The sequence below is a fragment of the Neodiprion fabricii genome, chromosome 1 (assembly GCF_021155785.1).
Source record: "Neodiprion fabricii isolate iyNeoFabr1 chromosome 1, iyNeoFabr1.1, whole genome shotgun sequence".
NCBI classification, from domain to species: Eukaryota; Metazoa; Arthropoda; class Insecta; order Hymenoptera; family Diprionidae; genus Neodiprion; species Neodiprion fabricii.
Window position 1 is genome coordinate 28,338,121 of NC_060239.1, and position 27,968 is coordinate 28,366,088.

The 27,968-nt window shown below is 38.5% G+C and overlaps 3 protein-coding genes across 8 annotated transcripts in view; all 3 read left to right on the forward strand.

Moving 5' to 3' along the window:
• The first annotated feature begins 301 nt into the window (after positions 1 to 301).
• On the forward strand, positions 302 to 10,496 carry LOC124174453 (egalitarian protein homolog). 3 transcript variants are annotated; one of them, XM_046553633.1, is made up of 6 exons: positions 302 to 588; positions 957 to 2,662; positions 5,890 to 5,970; positions 6,679 to 6,923; positions 7,091 to 7,476; positions 7,728 to 10,496. In XM_046553633.1, exons 2-6 carry the CDS (start codon positions 1,250 to 1,252, stop codon positions 8,090 to 8,092), a joined length of 2,490 nt encoding a protein of 829 aa, XP_046409589.1. In that variant the 5' UTR covers positions 302 to 588; positions 957 to 1,249; the 3' UTR covers positions 8,093 to 10,496. The 3 variants fall into 3 exon arrangements, with proteins under 3 accessions (XP_046409589.1, XP_046409587.1, XP_046409588.1); XM_046553631.1 differs by having other exon boundaries at positions 1,140 to 2,662; XM_046553632.1 differs by lacking the exon at positions 302 to 588 and having other exon boundaries at positions 648 to 2,662.
• Positions 10,497 to 10,550: 54 nt separating this feature from the next.
• On the forward strand, positions 10,551 to 19,059 carry LOC124174460 (DNA polymerase interacting tetratricopeptide repeat-containing, protein of 47 kDa). Of its 2 annotated transcripts, none has more exons than XM_046553648.1 (7): positions 10,551 to 10,694; positions 11,058 to 11,342; positions 11,663 to 11,834; positions 12,057 to 12,249; positions 12,342 to 12,622; positions 12,978 to 13,142; positions 17,199 to 17,463. In XM_046553648.1, exons 2-7 carry the CDS (start codon positions 11,066 to 11,068, stop codon positions 17,215 to 17,217), a joined length of 1,107 nt encoding a protein of 368 aa, XP_046409604.1. In that variant the 5' UTR covers positions 10,551 to 10,694; positions 11,058 to 11,065; the 3' UTR covers positions 17,218 to 17,463. The 2 variants fall into 2 exon arrangements, with proteins under 2 accessions (XP_046409604.1, XP_046409603.1); XM_046553647.1 differs by lacking the exon at positions 17,199 to 17,463 and adding an exon at positions 17,473 to 19,059 and having other exon boundaries at positions 10,552 to 10,694.
• Positions 19,060 to 21,338: 2,279 nt separating this feature from the next.
• The window catches only part of LOC124178724 (proline-rich transmembrane protein 4), an 87,912-nt gene continuing 81,282 nt past the window's right edge, over positions 21,339 to 27,968 (forward strand). For all 3 annotated transcript variants that reach the window (XM_046562290.1, XM_046562300.1, XM_046562308.1), the window contains exon 1: positions 21,339 to 21,781. The gene's annotated coding sequence lies outside the window, so the exon portion shown is untranslated. The remainder of the gene's footprint in view (positions 21,782 to 27,968) is intronic.

Here is a 27,968-nt window from a genome sequence, read left to right on the forward strand (position 1 = left end):
GATATAAGAATTTCAAGTCAGTAAGGTAAACAGAGCGAAGATGTACCGCGGTTGTACCCAGTGCAATTTTTTCATATATGTGACCCATTCAAAAATAAATTCCATGCCAACGCAACGGAAATGAAACTTCAAATTCGTGAGATTGAACGATATCGACGATGAGGCGTGGAAAGAATACATTCAGTAGGATAATATCGTATAATATCCACTATTAGGCCTGACACCCACGACATTTCGGACGAGACGCACGCTTGACTTTTGTGGTATTCACTTGACATATGCTTCCCCCCCCCCCAGGCCAATTCGTTCGCTCGCCACTTGCATCGCCAGGCAGACATTCTTGTGGCTCTTCGGGCCAATATGGCGATTGTGGAAGTTCATGCGAAAATGTCATAGTATTTTATAAGTTGTGAGTGTACCGTGTGGCCGCGGGCGAAGGCTGATATCGTGGTTAAATATATTTCAGGTGCTTGTGTTATAGTGGGATCGGTTTTTTTCTAAATTTTTCCCTCGACCAGCCTATTTTTTTCGGAATCAAAGATAATTGAGGCCAAGCTCGGTCTTCGTTGCAGCTGAGCTCTATCCGAGGTAACAAATTGTACCTGTTCGGGGGAAATTTTATCGTGACAGTTTTTAATGTCCGTGATGAATACGTATTTACGTGATTTTATTAGTTTTTTTGACGAAATACTAACCCCCCAATTGATGTGCATATTAAATGTGTTAATATTCTAACCTCAAATTTTTTCCGGAATTTCGTGTAAATATTAAAATCTATGGCATTTTAAAATTGCTATCTGGATAGTTCTATTTCTTACGAATTGTATTTATTCAGTTGTAGAAACTCTATCTAGACAGCAAGGCTAAAATATTATCTGCCATGAAAACCTATTTGCTTTGTTATTATGGGAACGGTATTTATATACACCCATATAAACATTTTGTATGCCAAACAGGTTATTTTAGACTTGATGGAAACTCTGCTCTCAATCTTACGTAGCAAAAGTTTTTTCTACTAAATATATATGGAAGCAATGAAATCAAAAGTTCAGAATACATTCAGGGATTAATTACAAAATAAGATGAAATACTTTCGCATCAATAATTAAGTAAAAATATTTTTTTATGCACAATTAAAGTGAACTCAAGCCACACCAGATCAAGATTGGATTTGTACCACAAAGCGCACCATATCAATCCCGTAGCAGCTGCAGTACACTCATTGTAATAAAAATAGCACGTAAAGAAAATGGATAGCTCTGAGTATGAGTTGGTCCGCAATATGACTTTGCTATTTTTTTTCGAACGACTGATGGACAAGGGAGGCCCGAGAACTCTGCATGACTTAAGCTGCCAGTTTGGAGCGAAGGGCTTTACTAAAGAGATGCGACAAATTGCTGGCGGCTCTCAGAGTGGACTGAAAAAATTCCTCGCCAAATACCCAGCCTTGTTTTCAATCGACGGTGACTATGTTTTTGTAAATACCTTCCAACCTGTCGTGGCTGAGGATAGTGGATCAAATCTTGGTGGGAAGAGGGACTACGCCCAGGAAGCAGTCGAATATTTTTCGATGAAACTGATGCAATATGGAATCGGCACCGAAGTACCAATCAAAAGTCTTCTAGGTCATAGATCGCAAGCTTCTTCCGAGGTCAGACACATTTCTGGACAGCATTACAAAGAGTTTCGAGACTTTCTCATGAAATATCCTGACGCCTTTGCCGTTACAGAAGATAACGTTGTTTTGAAACAGTATGAAGGTATGAAAGCTGAACCATTCCGCGAATTGGAACCAGAAACAATCGACCCTGAAATAACAGCTAGGCTGCTTGACTTTTTTGCGCAATGTATCGAAAACAAAGGACCAATATTGGTCGATCAGTTGTTTCATCTTGTTACCTCTAAATTTCCGCAAGAAACTTGGACTTCGATATTCAAAACACCGCAGGATTTGTCAACGTTTTTAAAAATGTTTTCCGATGCCTTCCATGTTCAAAGTAATCTTGTTACTCTGATAAGCCGGCCAAAGACATTCACAATTGATAACTGCCATGGAAAAATAAAGCGTTCCACCAGCCCAGGAATACCAAACTGCAATAACAGATCGCAGCCAAATTCACTACAAACATCTCAGCCTACTTCGCTGCAAGTGTCTCTACAAAGTTCACAGCCAAATTCGATCACTTCAAATAATTCAGTGTCTCAACCAAACTCTCTCCAAAACATATCACCTACTTCAACGGAAAGCAATAACAATTCACCACCGCTGAGTTTACAGCAGCAAACTTTAAAGCAAAGAATAAATACGTTGGTAATGAAAACACTAGCGGACAACACTGAAAAAGATCGTAATTTGCAAACTGTGCAAATGGGCGAAGCATGGAAGCTTAAAGTATTTCAACAAACGAGAGTCGTTGTTAATCCGAAAGAAAGCTTACAAATAATTGAAGATATCATGAATCCCAGAAGACTGCAACATGATGGTAAAGTCATTGTTTCGTTTGATTGCGAAGGCATTAATTTGGGAGTTAAAGGTCAGTTGACGCTTCTGCAAATTGGGACTATGACTGGACAAGCTTATGTTTTCGATTTGGTTACATGCCCAACTCTCGTTCAAAGTGGAGGCATTCAGAAGCTTCTTGAAAGCAATAGTGTCATTAAGGTGAGAATCATAAACAATTCTTTTGAAATATTTTTTTGCAGAAGTAGACATTATTCTGTACAACCAAATTACTTCCATTATCTCATTTTTAGCCCCACATTTTTCACCAGAAAAACATACATTTAGTAACTGTATCATATCTGCTTGTTCCAATATTTAATATTTACTTTGAGCTTGATACTCCACTGTGTTTTCTGGCACATATTATCAATAGCATCAAGTTGGGTAGAAATTTATCATTTGGGTATGGACTTGCGTAAACTGAAACAAGGTTGAAATAACTTTGTTTCCACTTCCTGCTCTCTATTGGGGCTGTAATTGCATCTTTAACTAGTTATTCAACAACAATATTCATCGGACTACCTCATTCTGTACTGTTGTCGATTACAGATGTACACCACAATCTAAATTTATTTGCTTTATAAAATTGCCCACAAACCGTTTATCAAAATAAATACAACCTGCGAATTAGCGAAAGTAATGGGGATACTTTTTTTTGGAAATTTTGAAGCAATAAAAGTTAATCTGATTCAAATCCTCTACAATAGAAGAGCTTTAGCTTAGACTTGGAAGTATTTTTGTTTTGTACACATAGTGGTGATTCGTAATTGGGAGTGTCAAGTTAAACATTGAGGTAATTGGATAATGAATTTTTATCATATGGAAAGCAATTCTGTTTATAAATTGACAAGAAGGCAGAATCTCATCAGATATGAAATAGTATTGTATAAAAATTTTATTACAGTCTTGTATTACTGTTGGTGCACTAAAATATATGAAACATCATAAAAGGAACTGTGTCCTTTTTGTATCTGCCATTGCAAAGATATTCTCAATGTTAGTGTTTCAATAAAGTAAACATTCCCGGTAATCAAAGAAGAAGAGTGATTATTTTTTAAACAATACATCTTAAGGCTGCAAAAAGAATCTTTTATTAACTTCAAATAATAATGAAAATGGAATGTTTCTGCCAAACGTGGTAAAATCTTTGACTAGGAACCTCTGCTAGAAACTGAAACATGCAACGGAACGGGGTAATAACTTCAGGGAATCTCCCTAGGGAGTAGTCTGCACATTCTAGGACTCTGTGAGATATGAGACCGACCACAGACAACCTTTTATCTTTAAATATTTAATGGGTTCACGTAAAGTCTATGTTGCCCCTTGCGTATAAACTGCCAAATGTTGATAAACTACACAAGTTGGCAAAAGTTCAATCATTCTTGAAAATAGTAACTTTCAAACAGCAACGAAAATTTATAGCAAATTTTTACCATAATGCCAAATGCACAATTTATTCGTTTCTCCATGTGCTTGCATTATAGATTCACAGTTTCTTTTATTATGAGATGCTGACATACATTCTTGCCCTTTATTTTACCGGGTATTTATACATTCATAGATCAATATCAGGTCCTATACATTTCTGTGGCACCTTACACGAAAATCTTGCAATCAATAAATCTAATTTTAGTAACTATAAAGTGATGTGTTTATTTGCAAACTGTCCACAGTAATAGAGTTCGTCAACCAAAATGGTCACCTAGTCAATATGTGTTCAATCGAGTTGGTTAATTGTCTCCAAGTAGGCCATGCAACTAGTAGACTTGGCACTAGACCTGAATCCAAAATAAATTGCAGCATATATACCATATATACCTAATAACTGTCCTCGGAAATGTTAGAATGGGGGAGTTTAGAATACAAGAAAAAGAAAAATTATATATAAACTGGTAAAACCACGGTTGGTGCTACGTTTGCTTGATTGTAGGTCACTGACATTTGGTCTTGTTTGCATAACTATCATCATGACTTCACACTGTCTGTGATCTTGAACTTTAAAATAAAACCTTGGTACCAGATTTATTGATTACAATATTACCTCAAAATACATCTAGCTAATTTTACTGCACCCTAATGTCATCATATTTTCTCTTCAAGAGATAATTTATATTGGCAAACTACTCTCAGGCTAACTGTATACAATACATGTGTTTCAGTACAAACTGATGCTATGGCAGTTTCAATGCATGATGAAAAGGGAAATTTAATTGTTGTATCTTATCAGTGACACTTCAAAATATAACAAATTAATCCAGTTTTTACTCTCTGAAACATTCAACTTTGGTTTATCATCATTTACAGCAATTAAAAACAAACCTTTTAGGGTTTAATTTCTGTCTGTGCTTATGATATATTTTACTGCACAGTAATTATCATTGCAAAAAAAAGTTTAAATTACAGCACAATTTTCTTGACAAGAAATATCAATCTCTAGTTCTTCATTAATTCATAATCCCCAGAGAGATCCAAGGGAGCATATAAGCTCATTGACCAAAGGTTGTCTTGAAAATTTAATGTAGTGAGGGAAAAACTAATAGCAATCTCATAAATAAGATTCCAGCCAAGAAAGCTAACTGAAATAATAATCAGGCTAAAATGTTTCTGCAGTAGAGCGGGTTCATGTGCTATAAAGAATTCAGAGTTACGAGCAACTATGATTTTAGGTCAACATTAGGAAATTCTCATCTTTCCTGTTGAGTATTATCTTTTCACTTCCCCAATACATTCATACATTTTTTTTTATACACACATCAATATAAATATTTCAAGTCCGTTGACTAAGATCTGATAACATAAGTTGATTCTGTAGAAATCAAAAAAGACAGAAGATTATCACTACTGAAATTTGCATTGCTGTAATATATTTCATTTCGTTATGCTTGACATATCTAAAATATAAATATATATGTACATCACCCATGATGCTGTACAATTATAAAATTATTTTTAATTGTGAGTAAAATTGAATTCAAAGTATTTCACGAAATGTACAAGATTTAGATTGCTTACTAAAAATTTGCATTTGTGTCAGCAATGTGACCAGCCTTCAACATCCCACGTACGGGAGGTGCTACCTCATTAATATATACAGATTCAAGGACAATCCAGAAACAATCATCTTACGATATATATGTACGCATACACAGCCTTTGTCCAAGAAATTATAATTCTTCGTTCTCGAGACAATTCTTTTAATATTTGTTTAATTTGCAAAATTTTTAGTGTAAATAAAAAGAAGGAAGAATCAAGAATTAGAATTTGAAATGCATTAATCTGCATTCAAAGCTGTAAAACAATATTATGAGTGCATGGATAATAAAATAAAAAGACTGTGGCAGAGTAATCTATTCATATTAAGTTATTATTTAATTTTTATGTTTCAGGTTATCCACGATTGTCGAAACGATAGTGTGAATCTATTCAACCAATTTGGCATCACCTTGAATAACGTTTTTGATACACAGGTATATAATGCAATCGAAAAGTACCTAATTATGCTACAAATTACGATAGAGTTTTTTTTCACATAGTTCTGTTAATAGTATCCACATCCTCATGTTTCTCGTGATATCATTTGTAATAGAATTTATTTTCACCAAGTTGAAAGATATGAATCTACCACACGAAACCATTCAACCTAGCCACAATGGTATTCTCACGACTTTCTACTTAACCGTGCATACAGTAGCAATTGTGGAATCTCTATTTCACCTCTTTCTCTGTCCTTTAGAGTATTCAGGATGTCCAGCAACCTATAAAATCGAGATTCCTGCGGTAAAATTATTTGACTATTCTTGTGCCAAGTTATATACCGAATAAATTAAATCTAAAAACATGCTCAAAAAATTTCCTATCTTTTTCCTAATCTCATCTCACGTTCGATTATAACATGCACATAGTGCACGACATCGCTGGAAAAGCTCGATACAATAACAATCGTTATGTATAATCAGAAAAAGTATTAATTAATATTCCGTTAATGGTGGTGAAGAAATATTGTGTTCCACATTCCGAGAAGAAAAACAGATTATTGTGGTGAATATAAAATAGTTTGGATATTCAAGAACATCCATTAGCTGGACACTACATTATTTTAACATCTCACAATTTACAGTTACTCGATAAATTCGATCTCAACTTGTTAATAAATATATGATTTAACTTGTTTTCAGGCTGCCCACGCAGTGCTACAGTATCAAGAAACGGGCAAGCCTGTGTACAAAGTAAAAAATGTTAATCTAAATGCGCTTTGCGAATTATACGGTGCTCCATGTAACCCGCTGAAGGATCAGCTGAAAAATGTGTATCGCCGAGACCAGAGGTATTGGTCTCGCAGGCCCCTTTCTCGGGATATGCTACTGTATGCTGGCTGTGACGTACTGAGTTTGGTTCCTCAAATATACTCTGCTATGTCGAGGTACGTGCGAATCAATTTGGTTAAAAATGACTATAAAGATGTGCACACTTATTATCGATAGAGAGGAGCATGGTAAAAGTTATGTCCGTTATTTACCAGTATTCTAGATGTAATGCTTCTCTACTTTACAAATTGACAATAAAATTTTGATCATATTTTTGTTATAGACTTATAAAACCAGAAATGCACACACTATTTGCTGAACTGTGTGAGGAACAAGTGCAAATGCACATAAAGCCCGTTGAGGTTAAAGCACGTAAGAAGCAACGTAAAGTCGAGACCGAAGTAGCCGACTTACGAAAACGAATGGAGGAGACTACCGGCAAAAATATTGTTCTCAGCAACCGTGAAATCAGACTTTTGAGATACTTGGAATTAACAGAAGAGGAAAAGGAGAAATTGAAGGGTAGCTACAAGGTTGCAAGAAAGTTAGAAAAGCTCGAAAGCCTGGGGCAAGATAAAGGTGACAGCAGCGATTACGATGAAGATGAGAGGAATGGGGATGCCGAATACCCTAGCTTGGATAGTTATACGTCAGAAAACTCTCATTCTGGTAAGAAAAATTTTACCTGGCTGTTATTGCAAAGAAATTTAACCAATGCTGTTAATCATCTCAAACAATTCTTGGCAGCATCCAGTCTCATTTTTAATTATAAACAACAAAATATGATAGTGATGGTATAGTAAAAAAATTTTGCAACATCCATAACAATACCATAAATGTCGCATTAAATTTTTTATAATTATGCGAATGAATAGCTTATACTGCTGGTGTACACGTATAGTATTTGTGTTCATTAACAGGTGGTGTAACGTCTCCACGTAATTCAGAACCACCAAGCCTTACTGAGTCCATGCATATGATGGACGAAGTTTTATCGGATGGACGTATGGACAGATTTGAAAAGATTGAACGTCTTGAAGCTATATTATCGACAATCACTGCCCCATCGGACACACCGGCACCACCTAGCAACATTCAAGTATCTCCATTTAAATGTATCTGCACTTGTCACGGTAGTAAGCCAATTGGGACTCAACAGAATAATATGAAAGTTGACCATGTTGGCTGCCAAACCTTGAGTACAGGTGATATTGTTATAACGAGGATATTTTTTACGGAAGCAGATAAGGAACGAGAAAGGTCGTTGAATTCTCCAAAAAAGTAAAACACAACGAAAAAGCACATTCAATCGTTGAACACTTGTTGAGCTGATTGATGTTGGACTCCGTTTGAAACAGTAAAGTGATAGAGCCGTAATTATATACATACACGCCAAAGGAATAACTTTGATGGCATTTAAAGTGAAATGGAATTGACAATTGTATGTTATCAGCTGTCCGAAAGCATACAAGTAACGAAGATATTACTTCACTTCTAGTTATATTGTTTTTTTTTACTGACAAAGTTATCTCCACTAACACCAATTAGAAATAACGACGAATTCAATCCAGTCGAATGATCATGAAACATTATCAAAAATCATGAAACAAAACCGTATTTGCGCGATTTGTACAGTGATAAATTTTATCTGTTTAATTATTCTCAAAAATTATTCCCTGGAAATAATAGAAATGCAAGAAAACATATCCATTCATTTGGACAAGTTTGAGTCTTGCTCGGAAATTTAATATCTTTCATTATCACAATATGATAGAATTAGAATGAGGAGCCTGATTATCGAGTAAGAAATTTCGCCGCACAAATCATCTGTTTCAAACGTGATAACAGTGAAATGGTAAAGACACCATTAGACCTCCAAGTTCACTGAAACTTCGGCAAAATCGTGTGCTAAGATTACTTTAGATAAAATTGGAAATGCATCGTAGAAGAGCCATAAGATTAATACCATGAATTCAAGTACTTTTACCAATGTTTTCAGTATGCAATAGATAAGCAATGTTCACTAACGTGAAAGTTATTCGATATGCCATATCAAAAACTCGCATTTAAGGAAGACAAATTGAAATTGCTAATTAGAACCAAATAACTGTAGGCCTACTTTAGAACATTCGTGATGCTATAATTTTTATAGAATTTATTTTCAAAAGAAACAATAATTCCAACCAATGTTATTACGTTCGCATAATATAACGTAGCTAATATCCTTTACTGGACGGTAAACTACAATTACTTTTGAGAGGATAAAGGATTTCTAAGTTTCTAACTTATGTGATTAACAATCAGTTATCGATATTTATAACGATCCGCTCGCACATGTGTATTAAATGCGTATACCTACAAATACATATGGGCGCGTGTATACGGACCGTCTGAATCTTTATATAACATACACATCTATCACATATACATATAAATGAAGTTTATTTTTTGTGTTTCGTCAGTGTTGTATACACATATTTTCTTGTTTCTTTATTAAGCTTCAAATCATGTAGGAATTATAATATTGAACTAGTTGAAATTTTATTTATTATTGAATACTGCACTGGTGTCAAGATTTTTGCAATAAAAGCGTAAGTGCAGAATGTTTAACGACGATGTAATCGTCCGAAACTTAATATACGTATACAGAATATTAAACATACCGAAGTTTTCAGAGAATCATGAAAAAATAAACAAAAATTTAATTTGTGAATTAACATTGTTTGAACAGCCATTGTTTACTGCTTTAGTAGAATCAATTTTGTGGCCATTTTAATAATTATACCGAGAAAGCTGAAAGGCTTATATTAGCTTTAGTAGCGAGCTGGATATCTTATGCAGTTTGAAAATGTCATTCAAAGTGATCAATTATACAATTTTTAAACGACCATTGCTAGGCTGTAGTTTCCAGACACATGTACATGGTTCTGAGAGTAGTTCCACGATTATCATTATTTTTGTACAAAATCTAATATGATAATTTTGAACATGCATAAGAACCCGTACTAACGCAATCAATTATTGTATTTATGATAAAACAGTTATCATTAGATAGTTTTCGCTGAGAGCGGAAAAATTATTTAAAAATATATTCCACAAATTTGCAATATTGTACAAATTTTGTGTGAATATACAAAAAAATTAAATAAACTTACAAAAAATACGACAAAAGATAACAAAAAAAAAGTAAAAAAAAAAAAAAAACCTTATTCGGGAATTATGATGGGTAGAGGAGCAATGTCCTGTATTTAGCTATTTAATACAAGGTTGGATTGCAAGGAAGATTTTTATATTGCTTATTAAGAATAACTATTAGATTATAGGAAAATACTAAGTGCAGCGTAGAACATCGTTTCAAGGTGGACTTCCAACGAATCGAAATGTAAATAATAATCAATAATGTTTTCTATTTAACAATTACAAAAATAACATTATGTTATGTTTTTTCAGTTTGAATCTGAACATAGTGAAGTGACATTGTGATACACGAACACAAATGTATACATAATGTTGTTAAACAGTGTACTCCAACATGAATATACGTATAATATGTGTGCATTATTTATTTCAAACTGTTAATGCCCAGTTATGTGTATATTCATGGTCAGTTGCAGACGCGAGTGTGTATATAAACATGTAATACATTAAATTTGTCTCCTAATACGAAATAAAATGTATTTTTAACGGTAGCATTTTCATTCCTCAGTGTATTGCTTTTTTCTTCAGACTCAATGTCATGCGAATTCAACATGTTGTACTTACGACTAGCAACCATGTGTTTGCCATGCTTGCGTGACGTGTGTGAAGCGTGTGAGATTGAGAGTCAGTGAAAAATATACGCACGACATCTGGGTGCTTTTTTCTATGAACAATAAGAGAAGTCATAGGTGAGCATACAAATTTTCGTCACTATAATATTATTTTTTGAATAAATACTTACTTAAAATCAGTTTTGAACCGTTGCTCGATTCTTTGATTAGGTAAGTTAGGTTATGGTGCAAACGGTACATGTCTTTTTAGTTTCAATTTCTATGAATCTTTTTGCAGGACATCCGTAAGAATCAATATATTTGTACTTTTACTTAATTTACGATTGTTATAATCACTATTACGTTACATTTTTCAAATCAAAATCAGTATATCACTTTAATATATCTTCAACATGACTGAACATAACCTGTAACAATAGTAATACCTTTGTATTGCAAGAATCTGATGATATTTTTTCATACTCATCAACTTACATTTAGGATTAACAATGAATGCTGAAAATATAAATAATACCAAGAAAAAATCTTGGACCGAAAATGAGCGCTTAGAACTTGCCGCTAAATTGGACGCTGAGTTGGATGACTATATTAATAATTTGGAGCAAAAACAATATACCGAAGGATGGCCAGAAGATCGTTGGGAAGCCGAAATGGACAAGCATCCTTTCTTCATGAAAAAAGCTCCCCAAGTTGGAGACGAATTATCACCGCTAATGGAAGGCTTGCAGCAGTTGAAATACGATGAGAACGAAAATACTCCCGAAGGTTGGTGAGCAAACAATAGATAAAGCTGAAACTAGCAAGTAATAGTTAGCAGGTAATACAGGCAGAAAGGTTTCAGGGGATGACCAAATGATGAAACACGGCAGAATTATTCAGGGAACTCTTTCGAATATATTCCTTAATATTTTATCGTTTGCTCACTCCCTGAAAGCCCTCCACAGGTATTACCTGCTAGTTTCAGGATCATAAACTATAATGCATATCATTTTGGTAAACAGTGTACGGAAAGTAGAAACTCGTCATAGTAAGCCCAAGGTGTTGAAGAAGGCATTTTTTTATAATTCTGTGGTTTTGTATTTCAGAATTAGCAAATAACTACAAAGAAGATGGTAATTTCAATTTCAAATACAAGAACTACCGTCTAGCTATAATGGGGTACACAGAAGGCATCAGAACTAAATGTAAAGATGGTGATTTAATGGCTCAGCTTTATAATAATCGAGCTGCTGCACATTACATGCTTCAGAATTACCGGTAAATATATCTCTTATATCATGCTCATTGTTCAGTTCATATTTCCAAATACTGTGGAGATCAAAGTGATTAATTTTTTGACGAAATTATTCAAGCTTTAAAAGTAAGCCATGTTTGGAATGAATCCAAGTGGTCCAGGCACTAGTTACTTTAATAGAAACCATATCTTTCATCCTAGTCCAGTTTTCATTTAACAAATATCTGCATTTATGAAAATTTCAGATCAAGTTTAAACGATTGCAAACATGCTTTGAAACTTAAGCCAGACTATCCAAAAGCATTAAACAGAGCTGCAAACTGCTGTTCGCAGATCAAGGACTATGATCAATGTATTACTTACTGTGATCAATTTCTCGAAAAATCTCCGTCGGAAAAGGTGATATTAAATCTTAGAAATGAAGCAGTAGCTAACAAGGTAAGATGCGGCTTACAACAATATTCTGTACTGAGCTCATCAGCTATAACTTTGAATACTCACACTGTTGAAAAACTATTGAAAATTTACAGAAAAAATTGGAGAGGGATAAACGTCGAACTGATGCTTTGGCTAAGAAAATTGACCGAGAAGAGGAGACTTTACTCGAAATAATTCAGAGCAGAGGTGTGAATATCGAATTGGGCTCAGGGAAGAGACACCTGCAACTATCTGATCTTGAACCGTGCATACCACAAATAGCCCAGAACAGAGTGCATTTGATGGAAGACGGCCGTCTGGTTTGGCCCGTTATAATTTTATATCCAGAAACTCAACAAACAGATTTCATTCAAGAATTTCACGAAGATACCAGGTACTTTTAATATTAATACTATCATTATCATTGATAAGATCAATTATCTTATACTGCATAAACAACCGAAAAAATGCCATGCGTATTAAACCACTTTCTTGGACCCGATGAAATCTAACTATTTATACTAGGATGAAAATTACTGAAGGAGTTGGTAGTTCAAATTAGTTTGATGTTGTACATTTTAACGCTGCCTTTAAGCACATTTGCACGCAGTATGATCTACTTGAGCATTTAGAAAAATCTGGTGCAGTAATTGATAAAAATCTTACACGCCGTTGTTTGGCTGGGAACCGCATATTTGCTGTTACTGTATTTTCACTTCATACTCAAATATTGGTGGTTTATGTTCCAGGTTGATAACCCAGTTGAAAGAACTGTTTGAAGAACCTCCGGGATGGGACACAGGAAGGCGGTATTATCCAGAAAATTTAAATGTGTATTTTGAGGGTAAAGGGAAACGCACTGTTCACAAAATTGACGTTGAAGCAACACTTGGAAAAATTCTGGCTGACCAGAGGTGAGAGTTTTGAGATTTAATTGATTATTGTATTACGTTTGCAAAAAGTTTCGTTAAAGTTAGAAACCAAGGACGAACATCGCTATGATTTTTAACTCCATTTTACAGTAAAGGCGTGAAATCGTGATAAATAGTAACTTGATACTTACGTACCTATAATCCGAAACCCGCCTTTATTGCATTCTCTTTTATGTGATATTCTGCATCGATGAAATTAGACAAGTTATTGCAGTAATTTACTCTATCAGGACAAAGGATTCTTCGAAAATAAATAGAGACATATCCAATATCGGGCGTGTTATTGGCAATATTTGCTGCAGTTGAATGGAATTTTATCGTTCGAATCATACCCGGTACATATTTCGCAATTTAGACAATAATAGCAGGCATTGTGTTTTACTGCACCTACTAGCGGGTGGCTCTCTCGAATCTCTTTTTCTTTCCGGGAATTTGAAACTGCGCTTAATACTACGGCTGTGGACCGGTTTTACAGAAACCTATCCTACAGAGTAAAAGTTGTACACAGAATATTCTAAATGATTTTTTTCTGTAAAAGTTTTATTCTACAGAGTACGATCTCACAGAAAACCTTTAATCTAAAATGATGAACATAATCTCTTCTGCTGAAATTTTATTTCACAGAGTGCGATCCTACGAAATAAAAATCCTACAGAGTTCGTGTCTGTCCGTAAATTTGGGGAAAAGTCAGGGCATTTTTTTATTATTCCAGGAATTTTATAGCGGTTTAAGATAAAAAAAAATGCAACTTCCATAATTCCCATGTAAAGGAATTATTACAATTTTTTTCTACGTGCTCGGTTGCACGAACATTAAATGAATCATAAACGTGTTTATGAAGGTATATTTATTCGGAGCTGTATTTATTAGATACTTGAATCGACACTATTAGTTTGAATTTTAGACAAGGAAAATTTGCAATTTAGTCAGACAAAGTCATAGAACAGTCAGGTAATTTTCACGACTATTTTTAGTGGTCACAGTGGTTTCTACACAAAAATCATCTAACGATAAACAAGTTCGGAATTACTCGTCCGAAAACTGCATTTAAGTGATTCACGGCATATTGAAGTTTGGAATATATTAGGCCGTATCCGAAACTGCACCACACAAACCCCTGATAAGAATGCAGAAGGTTACTTCACTCTGAGACCTAGAATAAGTTAAGCTTCACTTTCTGTAGTAGCGAACTCTGTAGGATTTTCATTTTGTAGGATGGCACTCTGTAGGATAAAACTTCAGTAGAAGTTTTACAGTATTTTCTGTAAGATTTTTACTCTGTTATATTTAAATAGCTTTTTGTAAGATCAGAGGCCTCTCTATACCACGCCGGAAGAACAGTGAATATGCTCCTTTTTTATTCCAAAAAGTCTTGATATATATGTATGTTTTTAAAGCAAAAAGTAAAAAACATTCATTGGAATGCAGGTTTATCTGTGCAGCTTTTACACCCTGTTTGTAATTATTATCGGAATGGGATATGAAAGTAGCGAGCGGTGTGAAGAGATACTCGATGGTATTGAAAACGTTGGTGCTGGTCAGTAACGGTTATTATACGGTCGTCCGTAAGCTCTCTTTAAACCAAGTTCAAACTGCATCAGTGGCGCAGGTTATCGCTAAGCGAAAACAATCATGTACGAGAGCATAGTTGATACCAGTTCCCGTACCAGCAAAGCGCTCGTAGCGTGCGAGCGCATTTGAAATATTAATGAAAATGTAGTTTTGCGGAAGCGTGTATACACCCGGTTTCATTATTCGAACCGTACATGATGTTTCCCTTGGACTGAGAGTAAACCGTTTACTTTTTCATACCGTAATAGTTAATCAATACCTTCCTACAACTTGGCGCCCATGGAAACCTTGTTTATCACCGAGCTGTTAAATGTTCTTTCGATTCAATCCCACGGTGCTCGTATATTACACTGCATTTAGGGGTATGTTCGTATGCCGCACCTTCGTCGAATCAAACTTCTCCATTTTTCGTTCGTCGGATAAAAAAATCGACCGACTTGAATCGAACTTCGAAAATTCGACACGCTTTTAATTTATCCAGTTCTAGGTATGCGTATGCACTCCTCTAACGATCCGTAGATATAAGGTATGTAGGTACATCACATGTTATTGTTCGGAGCAGACAAGCCGATTATAGTCGTACATGCAACTTGTCAGTACACTGGTGAGATTCAGAAAATTATTATATGTATTATATGTATTTCGATGCAGAAGACTGCGATTTATGCTCTATAACTTGAAGCCTGCAGTATAAGGTATATTATTTGCAAGGCCTTTGTACGACCTCGTCTGAGTCTAATGAGCTTTTAATGGTCTCGTACCGAACCGAACCCGATGTGTGGGAGGGTGCGCTTTTTCGGTTAATTATTAATTATTATTCAAATTAATAGTCTACCCGTAGTTTCAAAGTGATTAGCACGTCTCGGATCGTGATATAAGCGAGAGACACGTACGCTTGATTTGTTTGTTGTACCATGAACTCTACAGTTTTCGATTTTCGTTATATCTGTTTTATTCAACTTTGATTGTGAATTAAAACTTTTGCGCTACGGGATTGTTTTATCAATTATTGAAAATAGTAACTCCTTGATGTTTTGCGGAAAAAAATCAATTTGGGTTAGCCGACGCATTCAAACAAAATTTTAAAAGGGATACTCACGGGTCATGAGCCGCATGATTTACGCGCGGATACTGATATCGGATATAGCTTTCTCTACCTCTGCCTAATATCTGAACAAAAGCTGATTTATTGGACCGGCCGTTAATAATAACATTTCAAATTACACAGTCACGACTCAACGGTAGTTACAATTTCCCAAACAGTTTATCACGGCATTTCACGGTATAAAATTTCAGACTTGGAGAATGTCAATGATGATTTGTTAATCCCGTTTGAAAAATTGATGGTTATATAATTTTTTTGATCTTGTCTTGGATAGCCGTTTACCGGCCAATTTCGACAGGAATGCAACTAACAAAGTAGGGTTTAGTTGTTTTTAAACAAAGGATTCCGTGCATCCTTCGCCGTTTGAATGGACCAAAATCCGAGCCGAAATCTCAACTCGGCTTTGCTGTTGCGAAGAATACACATTAATTCTCGCATCTCCGAAGCAATTCAAGTTGAGTAACTCACTGCAGGCGTTGTATTTGTTAACGAAAACTTGACTCCGCAGAGCTTCTGGGATTAACATGGAGTATACTAATCCCGAAATCCTTTCAACGCCCCCGGAAGTAGTTGTTTGTCGAGTGTTTGTCCTACAAATTATTTAGTTTCAGTCCCAACGTTTAATTACATTTACGCAAGATTACAATCCCGTCCAGTGGACAGAAACGGTGCATTAGTAATTAATGCGGAGCGAACGAAGTGCGACCGAAAGCGTGAATTTCTTTTATCTCCAACAGTCCGTGTTAAAATTGCGTTTATTTGCGGTAGGTACATGGACATCGTACACGCAAAACGTTTAGCACTCTCACGAGAGCCATTACTCACAGGCTATTGTGTATCCACGTTACGAAACGAAAAAGCAACCCAAACAAATTATTCAAAAAAGCAAATGAAATTTCTTTTTTTTTTTCTAATTTATTTTATTTTTTACTCTGAGTAAAGAGGTACAAATGGGGTTGAAAAAAGATATTTCATTATTATAAATCACCACATTTTTCAACGGAACGGCTTTATGTACGTTGTATAATATCGATCTATTTCAAGCGGGACAAAAATAGTCCCTTTTCATTCTGTCGCGAGCGTAAAATTCATATCACAGCTTCGTGAGATATCTTAATTAATTTACCGCCGTATTAATTCTACTTAGTTATACTTATAATGCTGAGGAAATATAATATCCGTCTATCAAGTGTACACGTACAATAGGTATTATACGTAAACCGAATGCCTAAGGGCATATTTTTCGATGTCCAAGAAAATCATGCGATGCCTGTTAAAAATTTGATTAGAATGAAATTACGTATACGCGGGTCGGATTATTAAGGATAATAAATAGCCTACCTGACCGTCGGACGATTTAGGGGGCAGTGCGTGAGATAAAATTCAGGCGGGATGGATGGATGGATGGATGGAAGGTAGAGAATGAAGGTATACGTATAAAGAAGACGTTACAAGCTGCGAGAGGAAGAGAGACGGATGCATTAAAATCGAGAATTCTTCTTTTTGACGAGTGAGTTCTTTGTGAGCACGTATAACATCGAAATTGCGCAAGTTGGAAAGAGAAGGTATTCCACCGGTGTATACGTATTTCTGGGTGAGGTGAAGCGAGACAAAACGACTAAGAAATTGTTCCAGGTTCGAGGTGAGAGGAGGAACTCCGGCGTTTCTGGTGTTGGTCGCATCGAGCGAAGCGGAGAAGCGATTTTTAGCCAATTATTGACTTTGAACTGACTCCAATCGCGTTACGGAAACGCTACTCGACTCCACGGTGCTTTGAGCCGACCGTTCGAGACACTAACTCTCGCGTTACCTTTCTCCTCCACGTTGTTTTTTTCTTTTATTCTCTACCACCACGTCACGCTTGATCATCCATTATTTTCAAATGTTTATTCCCACTGAAGTTGTACACTACCTGTAACTTCGAGGTGAATAAATTTTCGTCTCTTGTTCGTGAATTCTCAGATCCTAGGAAGATGGAATAACCGTTTGGATTCATTTCATATTCATGAATCGTTTCCTACCGTTTTTACCCCCCTCACACTTCCTGTCATTTCTCAGTTATCGTGCAAATGGGATTGCAAGACTCGGAAGTTCTTATCTTTTCTTTTACTCCCTCTATCCGTCGATTCTTTGATCAAATACAGGATCTTTTATTTGATTTTCACTTTTTTCGCACACTCTCCAATTGATATTCAAATTCTTTTACCCTCATGATTCCGAAAGAACCGCGCTCCGCGATTCGCCTGCCTATGCAGATACGACCTCACGCAGATAACGTAAAGCGGGTTTCAAGGAACATTCGTCCAGGTGTCAGACGAGAAATCAATAACGACTACAACGTGATTAGGCGAGTCAGTTTCCTCGATCTCGAGCTTCTTTGTGATTCTACCAGCTTTCGCCATATTTTGGGTAATTTCGGTAACGGTCAGTTGAGAGGAGTGGAGAAAAACATGGTGAAGACATTGATTTCAATTAGTATTGCATTTATGAGTCACGAGATTGCGGAGCGTCGTTTTCTTAAGGTAATTCTATCGTTTATCAGCTGAATAATTATATCACAACGTGCATGTATTGTTGTTAAAAAATATAATACAGAATCAATTCGCGAGGTTTTAATGTAACCGTTTCTTCTTTTAAGATAAACCGCAATATGAAGTGGGTATGATTTGTAAAGTTGCCCGCGCGATATAAAAACCTAATTGATGTCGAGTTCACGGTGAAATATGTATTTGTCAGGTGTTAACGTAGCAGTACGAACTGGCATATTGTTATTGAAGTAGAATACGAGCGTGAGGCGGGTGTTCCCGGGGATTACTTATAACTGTTGGAGCCGTCGTGTTCCCGTGGCGAGTAGGTAGGTATGTTGTACATACGTACGTATCGTGGTGCGTGCACGTGATATATTTCCCTCCGCGTCACGTCGCGTCGGGTTCAACGGGAGAACATGATTTGTGGGGGGGTTAAATAAGAAAAAATGTTGCTCAAATATATTGACGTAGGCGTAACTCTGGTTTACTGTACAGCTATAAATCTGAATGTTTTCGCAAATGGCCATAAGTAGCTTGTGCGCCGCGTGCCAAAGTCATAATGTCACGGTTGTCCTCCGCGCAGCCGATGCCTCCTCGACTCGGGGAAAATGTCTTTATTATTTAATTGCCGTTGTAAAGATATTCTTAACCTGTTGTAAATAGAGCAATAAATACTTCAATAACTACGTTTCTACCCCAGGCTAATTTACTCCCCATTAGAAGTCCCTGAGCGTCCTTAAACACGCCCCGGAGCATCCTTTTACTCCCCAAGGTCCTTACCGCATTATCCTTGGAAAATTTTAACCAAATTGACGAAAGCTGCCAACTTTACGTTGGACCCCCAACTGTGGTCCTCGGGGTCACGTCCAACGCCCATAGAAAATCCAATTGACTCGTTGACCCATGACAAATTTTGGCCAACGATTTTGAGCCACTTATGTATATCATTGTCAAACCACCAACCGTTCGAAATTGCGACAGGAAAGCAGTCGCTTCTTTCTTAGAACCCGAAATGACGGATATAACCAGTCATGTAGATTCATCGGATTTGGAAGGAAATTCAGTTCGGTAAGTACAACATTGTCAAACTTATTTTCAAATGTTCAATTGAAGTATTTTTGTCCGGTAAGAAAGTCCTAGAAGATGCAACTGTGCATATGCTTTAGCTGTGATCTAGAAATATTTAGTAGTAATTCCTGAGTCTTGAATTGTTTTTAAGCGAAATTTAACGACCGTATGTCTGTAAAATTTTGCGAACGACAATATTTTTTCGTGATAACTCAGTCTTGTTCGGATTTGCGAAGGGTTCGCATCCGTCGCTAGTTTCGGCTTTTGGTTTGGGAATTATATTGTCGGTGATTCGACCCCATCGAGCGGGCCGTCACGCTCCGCGAACCGCGCGTAAATTCTTCGCCATTGTTCAGACGTGACGACGATCCCTCTGCATTCGATGCCGCAAAGACGATATTTCAATGCCCATTTGAAGAATTTCAAGATAAGAGTAGGCGCAAGGCGTATATACGTATAGCGTGCTTACTAGTGAACTAGCGCGTTAGATTTTCAACGATGCAATCCTGGCATAGCGTCGAGTTATACGTGCCTGTGTTTATTACCCAGTACATCTCGAACGTAAAACTTGTAAAGCAGCTAGATACACAGCGCTTTGCGTTGCCGTTGCAGTAAGAATACGAATGCTGTAAACTATCGAAGCGCAAGTTTACGCGGGGATGGTCCATATATCGTCGAAATATTGATGATCGATATTTCAAGCTATTGATATAATTTTTGGTGAATGTCGATTTATTGGAACGCGTTGAAACAATTATTGTCGTTTGTGTTGGGCTAATTTAAATATTTAACGTTGTTCTGTAATTGGTAAAAAGAAGAAGAAAAATTCGTATAACAGAAACTAAAATGTTTATTCATGTAAGATTATTAATACAGTATTCTCGTAGGTAGGCCCTAAGCCAGCAAATACCCATTTGATGTGACCTTTGACTCTTCTACCAAAGAATGCTGAAGGTTATTGTTGGACTGAAGAAGTGAGGCTCATTAAAAAAACTCTCTGTTATTGTTCAAGCTCCGGTAGAAGTTTACATCTCTGGGGTAAAAAAAGACACGGAAAATGAGGGATGACCTTAAAATACGTCATACCCAACAGAAGTGTGACGAAGGTATATTCAGTTCGGGAAATTTTCGGAGTATAATTGCCCGTAAGATGGGGTTATATTATTGTAAAGTATCGAAGCACAAACTTCAGATCAGCAATGATCATAAATTGGTGTAGGTATAATCACGTTGCAACAACAAATCATTGGCTCCTGGTGTGTAACATATCTACAAAGACAGAATTACTCCACCATTAATAAAAGTAAGTATTCACAATGCCCGAAGTACTTTATTAGATCGCGTTGAATAATCTAACGTCGTTTTCATAGCGTTAATTCAAATTTCAAACGTTGGTGCGCCAGCCGGTTGAAACTCAACGATATGAAAAGAACTCGTGTTGTACGGTTGTACGATTGTGAGTGCGGTAAATAAGCCGCATATACCGATAAAATAAAAGTATTTCATCGTGGACCGTAAAGGTAAATCAGTAAAGTCGGGTCATTTTCATACGATCCTCGACCTCTTATCGAAACAATGCCGTTATTGTTTGACCGAGGTGCCGAGGCTCGTTAAAAAAGCTCTTTCTACCTGCCCCTCGTTGTTTAGCGGGTGAAAATAAATGAACATCACCGGCGTAAATAAAGCCCCGACCAATGAGAGGCGAGATCACCGTCCGCTCCAACAGAAAGGCAGAGGGGACAGAGATTCTGCGTGCGCTCGGAGCGCGCCGCTTGGTTGGCTCGACAACCTTTCGGCCGTCTTCGGCTCCGCGGCCCTTTGTGTTCGGGGCGAAACAATATGGCGTCCGGCGAACTGGCTTTTGATTGGTTGTTTGGTTGACAGAGGTATCCGGCGATTGCCCTCTTCAGTCGGGTACGCATCTTCACAGCGGGCGTATCGGCAGCAGGAGCGGCAGCGGCAGGCGTCTAGACGGAGTAACAGCTCGTGGGAAAAACAAAACACGCTTCGCGAACAGTAATGGCCGCCGTGGGGTGAAATCAGAGGCGACGGAGATAGAGTTACACCGCGTTTCAAGCCCCGCGTTGAAGGGGATCGTTTTTATCGGCGTCTACGAATGACATTGCGATTCATAGGGATGTGATCGAGAGGAGTGAGTTTGCCGGATTGTTGTGTGTCAGTGCCGGGGGAATCCCTGTCTCGTGTGCGGAAGTCTCGCTGGCTAGCGACAGCTATGCTTTCTTTGTCTCTACCCTGAGTTTATAAAGACTATTTTCTGTGGATTTATGTGACAAAACTCTCGGCCCAGTTCCTCCGCGTCTTCTCTTTGGATTACTAACGATCAAGCGGTAAGTTTTATCACATAATTCTCTTCACTTTCAGCCGTGACGAATCGAACGCACGGTGCACGCAGGCACGCACCGTGGTTGTGCGGCGAGGAGGACGAGGAGGTGGTGATGGTGGTGGTTGTATCGCTTCTGCCTTCCCTTCTTCCTTCCTGCTCCTTCGTCCTCTTTTTGCCATTTATTCGAACGCCAGTTTTCCCCGTTGGCACGATGCCGTGTCCGCGAAATCAAGATCGTTGCATCTGATTTACGGCGTGGGGGGGGGGGGGGGGGGGGGGTGCGTGCCCGCCCGTGTGTGGGTGGAAAACGTGACCGAGTCTTACATTCCGGAGTGAGAAATGAGGAAAGAAAAAAGCCGGTGAGGCTTACGTGTAACTTACCCCTGACGAATACAGGGGAGATGACGTGGTATCGCGCTATTAGCTTGAAGGGTTGTTGCATCTTGCAGGAATATCGATCCCGGAATCATAACGCGTGCCAACTTCTTTTCATCGAGGGCATTAACACACGATCCGTGTCGCTGAATCGTTTTGTCGCCGATGTTGTTACTTGCTCACTTACTTTACTGCGCTCCTGGGAGTTGATTTTCATATTGTGAACGAATGAGAATACAAGTCAGTTTTGTAACCCGTCGTTGTCACAGGGAGGATAGTGGGGCCTGTTTAGGTAGTAGGCATCTTTTGAAATATATAGGTCCCTTGTCTACTAAATTTATTCCGGCACACACGGCTCGGCTGACATTATTCACTGTGCGACTCGGGTCTTAAGGACTCGGTTGGGCAATTATTCATTCCCCGGTCACAAAGTCACTTTACCCCGAAGATTAACTGGTCCGTGTGCCGTGCGTATAGGTAGGTGCGTGCGATGATGCGTTATTGACGAAACTGGCCGAGCGCGCGACGCTCCGCCAAAACACACGGTTTGAACTTCAATCGACTTGGCGAGTATCGCGAGTTCACTCTTCCGTCTAAATAACCATCCGCGCGAAATCCGCCCGGCGAATAAACAAGTCTGCGAGTCGCATCGCGAAGATCCTGCCCGAGGGGTAATTGCAACGATAACAACAAATGCCCCGAGGAGAATGAAAATACGCGCACGTGTCTCTCCCACGTACGTATCTGCCGGTTGTTGTGTCGTTCGGCGAAAAGGATCTTTGCTTCTCCTTTACACGGATACTGTTACATTGTTGGAACTGATACATCAATCTTTGCCGTGATGCGTCAAGTTCAGGATCACGATCGGATACCGTAATGCGATACGTGTGTTACGCTTAGATAATATGTGTTCTTTGGTGTCTGATTTCGGAAAATCTTAAGATACAGAGAGGGAGAGAGATTCACACAACGTGGCCCGGCGCTCGGCTGCTGCTCGTTTCCGTCGTACATACTTTCATAATATAATATTTGTCGTCGAGGGAAAGTCAAACATTTATGTGTACGGTATATCAACTCTGAGAGCATGCAGATATTACGCGCGATGAACGAAGCGGTAAAAATATTTGTCCCGCTATTGGATAACCGAGAGAACTGGGAGGTTTGATGAAAAATCTCGTGATTTTTCCACCCGATATACCTACGTAGCCTCGAAATCAATTTTCTTATTCCTCGAGTTATTTTCTACGACCGCCGCACCGCGGGGTTTAGTTGATTCCCGATATCTCTCTCGATTGAGAACCAATTTACCAAACTTTCATATCATCACAATTTCGTCGAGATGGCTTGTCAAAAGTTCCCCCATCCGCGAGTTCTTTTATATAGGATCTCGTTTTTTTGCCTTGCTGTCTTTTCACCCAGCCAGTCATATATATAAACGAATCGATTGACAATTATATTACTCCAAAGACCGATATAACTTTCTGCCTATGTGTTATTTTCACTTTTTATACCACACCGAGTCAGCCGGTGACGCTCAATAATATTATCGATGATTTTTCAACCATGCGACAAATCCACCCGCTCTGTAACCAGATATCCGTACATATCCATTCTGCGAGAGGGGACGAAAACATTAATTCAACCGGGCTTACAGCGGAATTTGAAATCGGAACTACGAAAATACCGGATAACGTTCGTACCATATACGAGGCTGAGGTTAGTAACGTTATCGTGACGAAAAATTACTATTTTTCAAGTTTATAGTGACTTTGAAGTTTATGTTTTCATCATATTGGAGTTAGTAATTTTGCCGTAACGATTCATGTTGAGGAAAAACCGTGATTTTGCGATCTTGGAATTGTCTGAAATTCAGTAAATCGCGTTGAAACAAACCATACTCATATTTCAAAAACTTAGTTCCTTCAAAGTCATTGTAAAATAAGAATAATACGCCAATGTTTCGTTACGATAACGTTACTAACTTCAATCTCGTGTTCACGTAGAGGCTGCAACGCACGAAGGAAAAAACGTTACTCCGCATCTTTAGCAACGTCCGGAAATTTAGTAAACCATGATAAACAAAGCATACTCTTATTTCAAAAAGCCAATTTCTTCAGACATCAAAAAATTGCGCAATAATGATTGTTTCTATGATATTTCGCTGCGTTAACGATCCCGACTTAAGCTTCGTAATGTATAAAGTACGTCCATCCGTCTAGGCGGTGGACGAATACCGGAGAACCGCTTGACTCGCATATTCCTGTTATACTTCCTCAAGACTGTAGGCGGCCCTTTTCGTCAGCCAGGTTGGAAATAAAAATTGACCGCCACGCACATGCATCTTTATCGTATTCGCCCGAACACTGCGGATCGGGAGATGAAGTTGCCTTCACGTGTGAAATTAACCAACCACTCCGTTTCTGTTTGCCGGAACAGCACGCGTATCCTCTGCGTGCGTGCGTGCGTGCGTTCGTGCTGCAGCAGCAGCGCGGCTAATATTTGAATGTACAAACAATATTACACACCGTCCGGTAATTCGAAAGTCGCCTTTATGTTACTGCATTTCAGGCGGCAGGTAGTCGTGTGCGGTCGCGACATGCGGCTAAGGGATTCCCTTCTACCTTGGAGGAAATAATTACAATACTTACTCTACTGACAATGAGATACAGAGAGAGAGAGAGAGAGAGAGAACGAGAGAAAAGTAGTAGCGGTTGCAGTTCTGGCAAAGCAGCAGCAGCAGCAGCAGATGACGAAAGGGTTGTTTAAAAATTCTGCGGATAACCACGAACCAACGTACGAATGTACACGGGGCTAAACTATACTTATTGGTTTTGTTCCCCGCCCCGGGTTGGTTGGTTGGTTTGCTAGTTACAATCGTGACCGGTAACACGAGCGGGCAGCCGGCCAGGCAAGCAGCAACCAGCCAGGAAGGTGAACAAGCTCCGGCGACGAGTGAACGAAGCTCCGAAGCTGTACTAATCCGTGAAACCTGCTTTCCGAGGCACAGGTGTATATGTTACTCACTCCGCGTCTTCGCCGCCTCTCCTTCTCTCTCCCTCTCTCTCTCTCTCTCTCTCTCTCTATATCTCTCTCCCTCCTTCGTCTCTTTTTTCTTCCTCTTCTTCTCCTCCTCTCCCTTTCCCACCCTTGCCTGCATCAGCCAGCCTCTCTTTCATTCCTCTTCTCATCTCCGTTTCTCTCTCTTCTCTCGTTCTGTAAGGTATGCGCATGCGGTACCTGAACGGACACACGCAATCCTACAATACGAGTCGTAAACGTTGTAGGTATACTCGCGTGTTGGCACACTGCATAAATACCCAGATATAGCGTGCATCATAGATAAATGGGGTTTATGCGGTGGACGGGATTTATATGCGTTACCCGAGCGTGTGTGTGTATTATATACGCATAATATAGTGTATGTGTACGTGTAGATGCGCGCAGTGTCAACAAAATGCAATATTGTACCGCACGTGCACTGCACACTAATCCTGAACAAGAACACATTCGTCAATGTGTATATTGACGTAAGCTAAAAATGTTGTCCTCTGTGTTAAGAAAACGAGAAGAAGAAGAAAGAAAGAAAAACGAAATGAAAAGGGTTAGAGAAAAAAGTTGATACGTGACAATTATGATTTCTCCTCGGATTTCTTTAACTTCGCGTCGTGCGCGTTGCTACATTATAGATATTCTACGTGGGATCTGTTAAAGCTAATTACAATACGAGGTTCACTATAGTAACGTTAACGTGACGAAAAATTGAAGAAGAAAAGGAACGCTATTTTGCAATTTGAAAACGACCTTGATCGAGTTGAGAATTTGAAAAAAATATGAGTATTATATTACTGATAATCTCGTAACGTTAAACCATATTTTTTTATACCTCAAAATTTCTCAAACCGTTACATTAACGCTAGAGAGTTTAACCTCATCTCAGAAACAGCGTTCACGCGTTGTTGAATAATATTTAGCGTAACGGTTATGTGTACAGCAAGAGAGAGCATTTGGGCATGAGTTTTACATTCATGCGGTTAATTCTGAACGTTTGTAACCTTCGTTAGTTCTGGCTTAAGAAATATACCCTTGGTTACGCCGCGGAGGCTGTTTAGAAAACACAGTAGGTCCCCATTGTCAAAATACGTATAACATAAGCGTAGCGGCGTATAATGGTTCGGAGGTCTGCGCCAGACAGACTCTGGAGGCGAAGGCATGCTCGCGGCGTGCGTGAGTGAGAGTGAATGCGTGGGTGGGTGAGGGTGGGTGAGGGTGGGTGGCGTGTAGCCGCGGGATGAAACTGGGACGTGCGCGGATCGCGAAGGTATCCCGATTTTGTCGGAGCGCCGAGTTTCGGGATAAAAGGATTTAACCCCCCTACCCTGGATGGAATAATAAACAAACACCGAATATAATCGCTTCTGCGCACGACTGCGCGCTAGACTCGTTTGTTTTACGGCCGACCATGATTTTTTTACCTCAAACAGGACGAATCGGTTCGAAAACACCGCGAGTCTCCCATTAATACATAATTTTATACCGCTGCTAATTACTGCAGGTATATTAATACGTCGTGTATAAATATTCTTTATAACAATCCACGCTTTCGATGGGATTTCAAATTTTTCCAACAGTTTTCTGGCAATTTCATGGGATCCTTACTGCTGCTCGTCATCGCGTATTACACGGTAGCTTTTTTGGACACGTGCATGGGTATATGTATATATGCATAACGAAATGACGGATTCGTTTATCGACCGCGGTTCCTGGTCCACAGATGTTGGCCAAATTTTGTCGAGCGATTCGTTCGAACAGCGAGTACACGGTACGGACGGTGGTGGTATCGATAATTCGTAATTGGATATTGCTTCATCGGCGCGTATGGTCAACGCCGCTGATCAGCAGAGGAGGATGTAGGTGAAAATTCGATAGCGATGATCGCTGTGTGCTGTACTCACTATACTCTATAGTATAGTCAATCGAGGTAGAGGCAATTTCCGAACGATGATTTACTCGAAAATTGGAAAAGAGAAGAAAAACGGGCAAATTTCGTGCACGCTCAGGGTCTTGTCCGTTCGATTGGAAATTTTTTTTCAAATCCGGAATTGTCCGGGGATTTTGTTTGACACGGGGATGCTAGGGAATTTTAGCAAATAACTGCAGTTTTTTTATTTTTTTTTTTTATTTTGTAATTGCACCAAATATGGTGTTTGATGGGATCTTTCAATTTTTCATTGATTTATAATGGCAATTTAAAAAATCTGCCTGTAATCCATAGAAGCCATTTTTTTCTACGTGTCGCGTTCACTCGATTATCAGTATTTATGTATCAGAGAATGAAACGATGATATCGATAAGAATTTTCAACGTGTATATGCTCAACACAAAATTTCAAATCAAAATTGCGTGACTTGACCCACAAAATTCATCCAGTCCTTGAAGCGATAAAATTTTATTTGTACATAGGTATAATACACTAGTGCGTGTTTACGTGAATCAATGAACTTTTTCTTATTCTCGCAAATTTACGTCGAGTCGAAGGTATTTGGTTCGATTTGTCTGGCACGAAGAACCTTGTTGTTTCCAATATCCAGTCATAATTCTTCGGGTCAAAGGTTTGGCTGAAATTTTTATATCCGCCGAATCGTAAGGGAGCCGTGTCAAACGCGTCGAGCAGCGGCCAGACGTCCAGACACATATATCACATCCATACCTAGGAGAGTTATACGTAACACGCAGCAGTACCTTAGACCTATCCACACCCGTGGGATATCGAGAGGAGATAAAAGTATACTAAACCAACCCATCCCGGGTTTCGCGCA